Consider the following 10,203-nt stretch of genomic DNA (forward strand, 5'->3'; position numbering starts at 1 on the left):
CAGCCGCGCCCCCACCCCCAGGTGAAGCAGATCCTCCGCCGGCGCCAGATCCGCCCACACTGGATGTTCGTGCTGGACTCCCTGCTCAGCCGCGCGGTGCGGGCAGCCCTGGCAGTGCTAGGCCCAGGTGGGTGTGTGGGTGGCGCCGACCGGCCGCCGGCGAAGGCGTGACCTTTGAGGGCATGACCAATGTGGAGTGGCGCCGGTAAAGGGCGTGGTGGTGCTGGGGCAGCTCCCTCAGGGTCAACCAGTTAGAAGCCGGTGGGCGTGGCCAGAGGCCCGGTGTAGGGCCGCCCTTCCCACCAGTCCCGTGCGGTCCCTCACCTGTGTCAGGGACCTCCAGGTGAATGTGTTCACCCTGCCTGAGCCCAACCCACTCGAATTGCCAGAGGTGGAGGAGACTGTCTCCCCGCTGTCAAAGGAGCCGAGTAAAGAAAAAGGGTTCCAGGCGAAGCAACCGGAGACCCCTGATCTGCCGAACCTCCTGCCGCCAAAAGAGCCTGAACACGGACCCCCGCCTCTGCTGGTGCAGCTGGGCCTTCTAAGAGCAGAGACAAACAGGTACAACGCCTCAGAATCGCCCTTGCCCTTTGAGCCGCGTCACCCCCACTGCATTCTGCTTGCCTCTGCCCTCCAACAGGCTGCGGGCTGTCCTGGCTGAGAAGGAAGGGACTTGCCGGGCTCTGATGCAGCGGACTCTGCAGCGGATGGATGCTGAGGCCGGGACCCGAGCCCTGGCCTCGGAGCCCCCAGGTGAGCACGGCCTGGCTGCAGGACTGGCATGGTGGTGTGAGGCAGCTTCTGGCAGGTGAGCCTTAGCCTAACCTCCTGCCCTTTCTCACAGCTGCTCTGGCAGCCGACCAGGGCCTGGTGCGGTGGCTGCAAGAACGAAATGTGGATTCTGGCACCATCCAGACGGTAAGGGTGTGGATGCTGACATCCCCACCAACCAAGGACCTCTATCTCCATCTTTCTTTTCATTGCCTCCCTCTTTAGCAAAGCATCCCAATGCCTGATGGCAAAGTGCATAGTAGCAGAACCACCTCATTGTACAGATGAGAAAACTAAGGCTTGGGAAGGGGTGGGACCTGCCTCACCACACCAGCAGGTAGAGCAGTCCAGGGTCTTGAACACCTTCTCTGCCTTTATGTCTCCCCCCATCTCTGGCCTTTTCTCCACAACCAGCTGCTCAACCACAGCTTCACCCTCCATGCTCTGCTCACCTGTGCCTCTCGAGATGACCTCATCTACACCCGCATCAGGTATGCCTGCCCTCCAGGGCTGATTCTGGTGGAAGGCCTCATGCTGGCCAGATCCTGACCTCTCACTGCCCAGGTTCCTCTCTGAGGATGGCAGGATCCGCTGCGACAGGGGGCATTGGGCAGACAGCGGTACCAGCGAGAGCCCAGGGCTGCCTTCTGGTAGAGCCACATTGAGCCTGTGTCCTCAGGGGAGGGATGGTGTGTCGTATCTGGAGAGCCATCCTGGAGCAGCGAACAGGAGCCGTGCCAGGCACCCCCAGCCCTCAAGAGGCAGAGTGAAGGTCTTGGACGGAGGCAGGAAGCCAGACTCAGGACCAAGAGTGAAGACAAAGCCACCAGGAGCAGCTCCGACACTCCATGGCCTAGGCCCCCTGGAGGGAGTTGAGACCACCCAGCAGACTGAGAACTGCCAGGCTAAGACTATTAAACAGAACTTTTTATTTTTTATTTTATTGGGGGCTCGTACAATTCATACATACATCACAATCCATATATACATCCATTGTGTCAAGCACATATGTACATTCGCTGCCCTCATCATTCTCAAAAACATTTGCCCTCCACCTCAGCCCTTAATATCAGTTGCAAAAAAAAAAAAAAAAATATATATATATATATATATATATATCAGTTGGTCATTTCCCCCCAAACAGAACATTTTTTTACCTTTGTCTTAGTGAAGTCTGAGGGCTGAATCTGAAGTGTCCTCTGCCCCAAACCCCTCCCCGTCCGTCCCTGGTTCTAGCCTGCTGTCACCCGCCCCCGCTTTCCCAGCAGACATCCGCTCCTCAATGCCCTTAGGAAAGACTTTACTGACTTGAGCCAAGGGCAGGCCCTGAGATGGGGGTCCAGGGGCAGCTATGTCCTGGGAGCCAGATTCGGCCTGAGGGGAAGGAGGCCGTCCACCCACTCGCAGGGCCGCTCCAGAAGGGTCTGCCACAGCCGCTTCTCCTCAGGTGTGGAGTCCATCCAGGGCACCGGGAGCCCGTAGCTGCTCCCTGGGTGCAGGTGGCCGGGGTGGGAGACCCATCACATTTGAGACCCCAGATTCCAGGAAACACCCGTCTGGTTTCAGATTATGTGCTGCCCAAGGCCACACATGGAGTCCCTGACTCCCCCTAGGGCCTGCCCCACTCACCGGTGCCCAGGCTGAGGCGTGTGCCCCCCAGTTGGCGGCTCGTCAGGGCCCCGTGGTCCCAGAGGGAGAGCTCAGCACAGGCCTGGCGGAGGTCTTCAGGCCCGAAGCCGTCGTAAACCATGGTGTGGTTGAACATGGGGCTGAGGCTGCGGCGCACTACCCGAGTCCGCTGGCGGCTGGCCCGGCTGTCGTCGGGCAGCACTGAGCTGAGGGGAGGGGCCCGGGTATCAGGTGGCCACCCCTCACACCCCCCAGAGCCACCCAAGTACTGAGGCCTTTCTCCCTCACAAATGTCCACATCCTGTGGCTCCTGCCTGAGGTCTGGCCTCTGAACTGTCACTGTCCCAGGACTTCATCTTGGATGCCTTGCCTTTAGTCTCAATGCCTATTCAAGGGACACCAGAGGACTGTTTGGGAGACTCAGATCTGCTAGTCCCTGGCTCAGTGTCCTTCACTGGTCCCTGCTGCCCCCAGAATTAGTTTCCAAACATCCATAAGCTTTAGAAATCCTTCTGCAAAACAATATTGGAGGACAGTTCACAGCAGAACGGTTCTGGCCAAATCCGGTAGAGGAACCCTGGACCAGGCAGGCCTTAGTGCCCTTACTTCCTGAAAGCATGTGGGCAGCATCAGGGGGGCCCCCCCGAGGTCCAAGTTCAGGCCCAAGCCCTATAGCCAAGCCTTTTGGGTTCTCCACAGAGGTACCAGTCTCAACCTCCACCCTCGGAATGTCTGATTGGTGGCAGGCACACAGGAATACAGATCCCCAAAGGTCTCCTAGGCCTTCCTGACTCCAGGCCTTTCCGACCCCTTTCACCCCAGCTCTGTTATTAAAGCCCACACTAGGCACTCTGAGGTGGGCACGATGGGGTTAGTAGCAGGCCGAGAGCTCCACCGCGGTGAGGTCCCTGGCCCCTCACCATTGTACGTAGGTATCCAGGGAGCCAGAGCGAAGTGGCACCAGGTCCTGACATTCCTTCACCCAGAAGTGCAGCTCCCCGCTCTGGGGCAGTCCGGGGCCTGCGGAGAGGAGCCCCTCAGGCCCCGCCCTGCTGATGGGCCCCGCCTCCCCCATAAGATAGGAGATCTCCGCCTCCCAAAGCCATCCAGCTGGGCGTCTAACGGGGCATTCACTTACCCTCCGAGCTGGCGGGGACATACTTGAGGGACAGAGAGAGTAGCCCACGACTGGGAAGCTCATCCGGGGAAGGCGGGACCTAGGGAAGGTGGACTTGTCAAGGGGCGGGACAAGGCCTAGGTAAGAGGGTGGAACCTCCAGAGACACCAATAGGGGCGTGTACGGAGTGGGCGGGGCAAAGGGGGTGGGGCTTCAAGGGGTGATCTTGGGAGGATCTAAGCACTCTTAAGGAAGTGGGTGTGCTCTGGGGCCAGGCCTTCGGATGGACCCTAACGTCTTACCAGGAGGCTTCCTCGAATGAGGGGGGTGAGGGAGGTAAGCATAGTGGGATACGATCTGTGCCTTCTTACAACTCCTCGAGAGGCCGGGCGGTCTCACCCGGGGCTGCAGGGGGAGCCAGGTGGGCTCAGAGTCCCAGTCCCACGTGTTCAGGGGCACTTCCACTTCGCCCAGAAAGATGTTGCGACCCAAGCTTTCGCGGTGCCACACAGACAGGCTGAGCACCCGGCCCTGGAGCTCGGCCTGCGGGATAGAGTACTGGGGACAGGGCTGCGGGTTAATGGAGCACCCCGCGATGGAATCCTGGGGAGCCCCAAGGCTGGGGAAGAGGACTGGACTATCACCCCTGCCACCAAAAGTCTGACATACCCAAGCACGTGCTAATGGGAGTGCCTCCCTGCCATTCTTGGGTGGCTGTCCCTGCCACCAAGCCCCACGCAAGCGGGAAGAGGTATCTTATCCATTAATAAAGGGCCGCCCTGTGGCCGCAGTCTCAGCCTCACCCGGAGGGTCTCATTGAAGATCGGATTCAGATTCCGTTTCTTCACCGCAGTCTTGCGCTTGCTCTGCTTATCCGGGAGGAGGTAGCTTTTGACGTAGCTGGTGGGGAACGGGGTGGGGGGCGGGAGACGTGAGGAGTGGAGCGGAGGTGAGAAGGGACCCTTCTCGCTCCCTATCCCCAGTCCCAGGCTCTCCCCAGCCACCTACAATGTCCTAGGTCCCAGAGGGAGCTATGCCACAGGCCCCCCCACCTGCCTCCCACCAGGGTAGAGAGCGTGCTACTCCCCTTTCCGAAGACGGGGAAACTGAGGCCAGGATAGGTTCAGTGGTGGAGTTGGTGGTGAGCTCGGCTCCCTGGCGTCCAGAAGGGTCCCGCCCTCCCCACTCCGGGGGGCCTGGGACTCACGGGTCCGAGCGGCGACGCCGGGCGGCGGCCAGGCCCTGGCACTGGATGACTTGCACGCGCAGCTCGGCGGCGCCCGCTTCGTAGCGCAGCGCGAAGTGCACCGAGCCACGCACCTGCACTGCGTCCGCGTCCCCCGACAGGCTAGCCAGGCTGCCACTCAGCTGCGGGCGGGCGGTGCGGGTCAGGCCCGGGAGGGGGTAACGCGAGCTAGCTGACGTGGGGGCGGCCACGTCTGATGGGCGGTGCGGGGGTGCTGCGCCCCACTCACCGTGGAGGAGTTGAGGCTGGACACGGAGGAGCTGCTGCTGAGCATGCGGTCCAGTGAGGGGCCGGGCCCTGGGGCCTCCTCCCCGTTCTCCAGAGCTTCGGACGCCGCCTCGGTCTGGGGAGAGGGGAGAGTGACCTGGGGCGCCCGTCTTTCCAGCTCCCACCGCCACCCGGGCGCGCCCGGACCCGACGGCTCCGAGTCCCGGGCAGAGGCACTCCTGCGCCAGACATCCGCTCCGGGTCTTCCAAGCAGCCGCGGACCGCTGCCGCCTACCTGGGCGGGCTGGGGCCGCTGCTCCGGCTGTCCCCGTGGGGCCGGCTCTGGCTCCGCCTCCTCTGCGTCGACCTGCGCGCCCTGCAGGCAGGGGGCTGGGGCCAAGCACAGGCTGTCGAGCCCTCCCCTGGACACTTTTGGAAGGTCTGCTCCACCACCCTCAGGACCTGTCCCCACAGGCCTCTCAGTGGCCCCTAGGTCGCCCGCGGAGACCAACCCCAGGAGACATCGGCCAGGCCTGTGGGGTCAAACAGAACTGCCTCGGACCTCCTCAAGTTCTCTGGTCCCCATCCCCCACCCACCCCTCACCTTCCTGGGTTTGAGCCTCCTCTTCATAATCGGAAACCTTGGAGGGGGTAGGTGGGGAGGGCAAATCCGGCACCTGTGGAGGAGACAGGGAGAGGTTACAAGTGGGGGCTAGTGAGGCAGAGGTGTCACCAGGAGGTCAGAGGCTCCAAAAAGTTAGCCCATTTTTGGGTTGAGTTCAGCCCTCAGGGCAGGGTGGAAGCCAGCAGTGGGACCAGCTAGGCCTGTACCCACACCCTTTCACGCTCTAGGGCCTGCATGACATGACTTCCAGGGTTCCACCTAGGGGCCAGTAGTCTCGGGGCCCCTGACCTCACCAAGACCAGATTCTGACGGTCCCTTACCAGCCAGGCCAGGTTCACACCACTACTTAACAGAAATGGACTGCTGAGACCAGAACCCCGAAAGGGTGTGCCGGAGGTGTCCCAATTCCTTTATCTCTCACTGCCATCGCGTTGATTCTGACAGGGTAGAACCGTCCCTGGGGTTTCCAAGACTGCAACTCTTTTTACTGGAGTAGAGAGCCTCATCTTTCTCTTGCAGAATGGTTGATGGTTTTGAACTGCTGACCTTCCTGTTAGCAGCCCCAAACCTAATCACTATGGGACCAGGCCTCCTAGGAGGGAGCTATTTCCCCAACATATTCCCAGCTGGGCTTCAGGACCACTCCAGTCATTCATCGACTCATTCAGTCAGTCATTACTCACCCCGGCCTCCTCGCTGAGCCTCTCTGGGGGGGCCTCATTTAGGGGGCGCCTAGAAGTGGCAGGAGGTGGTTGTCAGTGAAGGAGCCCTGGGCGCTGGGAGCCACCTTCCACCACTCTTCACAATGCCTCCTCACCGGGGCTCCAGCTCCTCTTCTTTCTCTTTCCCGGAAACCTCAGCTTCCCCATCGCTGCCCAGAGCCTGGTCACCTGGGCCAAGGTGAGGAGTTCTGTTGTAGCCCATTCTCAGGCAGTCTGGCTGTGACTCTCATGGGAGCCGTCCTTGGAGGCACCCACCCACCTCTTGCGGCCCACGAAGGGCAGTACAATACAGGGCAGGGGTGGCAGGGGGCAGTGGCAGTGATGTAGCCAGGACCCGAACTCAGTGGCTCCCTGTCCTCATGCATGCAAGAGGCCTGCCGTCCCGGGCATCTCCCTCACCCCTGGGGCTCTTCTTCCAGCGGATGGAGGCACGGACCAGGTCAGAGCCGAAGTGGACGTGGTGGTGCCGTTGGGAGCGTGCTTCCTGGAACCAGTCCCCTGTCTGGATTTTCAGCTGCCCAGGGTCTGCCAGTGAGGCTCGAAGCTTGCTAGAGGGGTGGGGGTGGGGAGGCAGGGCAAGGTTGTCACCATTCACTTGCCAGCATTTCTCCCACCCACTCTGTACGTGGGGCCAGGGACACAAGAGCCATTGGGCTTGATCCCTGAGTCCAGAACAGACAGGCACACTATGGGTCAGCTGGGCCCATGGGAACCTGGAAGGCCTTCCCGGAAGAGGCAGAGCTTGCTTTGCTTCTTGGAGGACAATTTGGAGTTCTCCAGGAAGAGGAGGACAGTGATGATTGCCCGGTAAGTGGGAGTACTGTGGCCCATACTCCCATAAACCCCCTCAGTTCTGAGGCAGGACTCCACCGCACTTTACAGTAAAGAGATTGGGTTTGGGGAGGTCAGATAAGTGCCTCAAGTCAGAGCAGCCCTCCCATGCTCCTTTGTGTTTTTCGGGGAGGATCAGCAGGGGCTGGAAGTGAACAGCTGTGGGTGGAACACAGAGCTGCTAGAATGTGATACTTTGTATACAGACAAGGATACAAAGTGCTGGGAGGGGGGGTTCCTGGTGAAAGATGAGGGGGAGCTGCTAGCAGGGACCAATCCAATCCAGAGGCTCTGTGGGCACGCTGAGGAGCTTGCTCTTGTCCCTGGAGGTGCTGCGGTTCCAGCAGGGGGTGCTCAGAACAGCTGTGGACTGCGGCAGGTGACCCGTGGACTAGAGGCAGGGAGCTAGGTGAGGAAGCTGTGGTGCCCACCCAGGGGGCACATGACCTGTGAGCTGACCAGGGGCAGAGAAGACCAGAGGGCAAAGGCAAGAACTCCACCACGTGACCGGCAGTCTGCTGTCAGGGCCAGCCTGAAGTCCCTTCTCCTGGGCTCTCCTGGCTAGTGGCTGACCTTGCTCACCTGACTCGCCCCTCCTCCAGCTGGCGCAGGTGGGCATCTCGCTTCAGGACGTCGGCAATGGCCTGCTGCTCCTCCTCTGTCAGGAAGCTGAGGTCCAGCAGCCTGTCGACCTCAGGTTCTGGCTCACATGCCATGGGTAGGGAGGGCAGAGCCCAGAGCCCCTCGTGAGATGAGTGGGCCCTCTGGGGCATCAGCTGGGGGCTGTGCTCTAGTTGGGCACAGGTGGCTCCCTGGGGTAGACCAGGAGTCAGGTTAATACTGACCCCAAGGTGTCTGGGATCAGGCGGTGGGAGGGCTGACCACAAAGAAAGTTGGGAACACAAACACACGCAGGGACATACCCTGAGATATGGGGACAAAGCTCCTCAGAGATGGAGCGCACAGCCACACACACAGTGATGCGTCCGGCACTGAGAGGGAGCACACACAGGCCCACTCAGCAGGTGGGCGGGGGCATGGCCAGCTAAAGAGCCGTCTCCACTCCAAAGGCGTGCACTCCCATATGCGTCCCTCTGCACACAGGTGCTTGCGCACAAAGGAAGACAGGGACCCAAGATATGTTCACAGATACAAGAAGAAATCCTGGGACAAATATGTGTCCCCAGATGCAAACAAATCTCGCAGACTATTAGTCTCACTATAGTGCCCCCACTCCTCTCCCACCCCCACCCCCACCCACTGGGTTATGAGCTTCTTGAAGGTAGGGACAGGGCATCCCCCCCAAAGCTATGTGTGTACTTCATATATAACCAGCAGTCGGTAAAAGCTTGAGTAATGAAATGCAGAAACAACGCCCCCCCCCACCTCAGACTCATGCATGCCCACGGGGCCTGCCCCCAGCAGCAGCTCAGCCCTCTGCCCTGGGGACCTGCCAGCCTGGCTCTTCTCCCTCCACCCTCCACCCTGCCCTGGCCCATTTGGCCTTCCTGTCTGAAGCAACCTCCCCAGCTCACACCCCCTCTACTTCCTCCTCCCCCACCCCGAGGTAACCGCTGCACCCACGCACCCACTCCCACTGAAGCCTCTGCCTCAGGGATTCCCCTAACGTCTGCTCCTGGGCCCCTCTGCTCAGGTTGGATGGGTCCCCCCACCACTGGCCCAAGACTTGGCTGGGCTCCTGGAGAGGAGGCCCTGGGCAGGCCGAGTGGCTCAGGCTGCTTAGGTACCACGGTCACTCCGGAAGGAAAACATCTGCCCAGCCCCGAGGGGCGTGTGGACGTGGCAAGGGGCCGCACGCCTTGGCCGCAGAGCAGAGCTGTAGCCTGAGCCCGTGGGGCAGTCGCCCTGCTGCTGCCCGCCCCCACCTCACGTCCTCCCAGGCCAAGACTCCAGGCAGGGCAGGGACGGGCAGTGGCGGGGCAGGCGGGCAGGTCCCAGCGTGTGCCCGCCACCACTGCCTCCAGCAGGCTGTCAGTAACCACCCAGGCTCCCTTCCCCAGGCGCCGCGGCTTCTGCCTCTGCCCGTCCATGTTGTGTGAGGCTGTCTGGGCTCCACGTTCACGGTATTTCCTGAACAGCTACTGAGCAGGCAGGCACAGGGCTGGTTTTCCACATGCCTTCTGGGGCCCCCTCTGGGGCCCAGTGTGAGTCCACTGGCGTCTGCAAGTTGCAGCATGCCTGTGTCCAGTGGGCACTGGGAGCTGCAGGGTGTGCGCGTGAATGTAGTATTGCTGGGGGTGTGTCTGTGTCCCCCTGCATGTTGATCTCCTGGCCGTGGGGGTGTCTGAGACCCTCTGGGTGAAAGGCTGGTGTCACCGTGTGCCCTGCGAGTGTTTCTTCCTGTGCTGAAACCTCGCTGTGTTGTGGTGTGGGCCCCGGTGCTCCTGGGCCCACGGGGGCCATCAGGGGTGTGCATGAGTGTAGCGGTGCTGGGTGGGGATGGGGGTTCTTGTCCTGGCTGGGCTCTGTGGGCATCTGCTGCTCAGGGACCCCAGCTCAGACCCCACAGTCCCCCACCACCACCTCCAGGGGTAGAATCTGGGTGCCTGGTCTTCTCTATTCCAGTCCAACCCACTAGTCGGCATAAGGGTCTGTTCACTGAGGCCACTGTTCCAGTTCCAGGAACTCCTGCCTCCCCCCACCCCAAAGTCCCAGGGTCCCAGAGGGTGCTCAGAACACCAGGCAGCAGGATCTGCCCCTTGGGACGCTGGCAGGGGACCCCAGCCCTGAAGTGTGTTACCTGTAGGGTCCAGAATGAGGGGACACCTTCATAGGGTGACCCAGGCTCCCCTGGCAGCCAAGCTTCAGGGACTGGGAGTAGAGAGGTGAGGTGAGGGACTAAGCTGACTCAACAGGCCGCCCAGCCTGGCTAGTGCCCTGGTGGAGGAGGAAACACCTTCAGCAGGGCCTGATGCAAAACCGGGCCTGGATTCTGGGCTGGCTAGGGGCACACACCACCCCCACCTTTCAGAAACCACCTCCTGCACTCCACTGTGGGCTCTGGAGCCCCAGTCCCTCAGAGCCTTGACTGCCC

General features: G+C 61.2%; 2 protein-coding genes across 2 annotated transcripts in view; one reads left to right on the forward strand and one right to left on the reverse strand.

Moving 5' to 3' along the window:
* Positions 1 to 1,709, forward strand: part of MAP3K6 (mitogen-activated protein kinase kinase kinase 6) — a 10,998-nt gene extending 9,289 nt beyond the window's left edge. Inside the window, exons 24-29 of the mRNA XM_004705066.2 lie at positions 22 to 127; positions 390 to 561; positions 641 to 753; positions 845 to 918; positions 1,186 to 1,262; positions 1,451 to 1,709. Of these exons, the coding sequence (XP_004705123.1) occupies positions 22 to 127; positions 390 to 561; positions 641 to 753; positions 845 to 918; positions 1,186 to 1,262; positions 1,451 to 1,541 (633 nt within the window). The 3' untranslated portion in view covers positions 1,542 to 1,709. The remainder of the gene's footprint in view (positions 1 to 21; positions 128 to 389; positions 562 to 640; positions 754 to 844; positions 919 to 1,185; positions 1,263 to 1,450) is intronic.
* Positions 1,710 to 1,915: 206 nt separating this feature from the next.
* On the reverse strand, positions 1,916 to 9,998 carry SYTL1 (synaptotagmin like 1). Its single transcript, XM_004705067.2, has 15 exons — positions 9,910 to 9,998; positions 7,731 to 7,960; positions 6,717 to 6,865; positions 6,413 to 6,485; positions 6,279 to 6,327; positions 5,575 to 5,647; positions 5,266 to 5,360; positions 4,993 to 5,106; positions 4,725 to 4,885; positions 4,321 to 4,417; positions 3,917 to 4,075; positions 3,539 to 3,617; positions 3,321 to 3,420; positions 2,401 to 2,606; positions 1,916 to 2,260 (listed from the first exon to the last, which is right to left on the reverse strand). Exons 2-15 carry the CDS (start codon positions 7,919 to 7,921, stop codon positions 2,121 to 2,123), a joined length of 1,686 nt encoding a protein of 561 aa, XP_004705124.1. The 5' UTR covers positions 7,922 to 7,960; positions 9,910 to 9,998; the 3' UTR covers positions 1,916 to 2,120.
* Between the last annotated feature and the right edge of the window lie 205 nt (positions 9,999 to 10,203).

The sequence above is a fragment of the Echinops telfairi genome, unplaced genomic scaffold (genome assembly GCF_000313985.2).
Source record: "Echinops telfairi isolate 266 unplaced genomic scaffold, ASM31398v2 ScPeMD7_7457;HRSCAF=8495, whole genome shotgun sequence".
Taxonomy (NCBI): Eukaryota; Metazoa; Chordata; class Mammalia; order Afrosoricida; family Tenrecidae; genus Echinops; species Echinops telfairi.

What these genes read in the sequence shown, in the direction of transcription:
- SYTL1 (XM_004705067.2), bottom strand. Translation starts at nt 7,921, where the DNA reads ATGCCCCAGAGGGCCCACTCATCTCACGAGGGGCTCTGGGCTCTGCCC. An exon ending in CTGGATACCTACGTACAATG is followed by an intron (nt 2,607 to 3,320) that starts GTGAGGGGCCAG and finishes CCCTCCCCTCAG; the next exon opens with CTCAGTGCTGCCCGACGACA. An exon ending in ACGCCTCAGCCTGGGCACCG is followed by an intron (nt 2,261 to 2,400) that starts GTGAGTGGGGCA and finishes ACCTGCACCCAG; the next exon opens with GGAGCAGCTACGGGCTCCCG.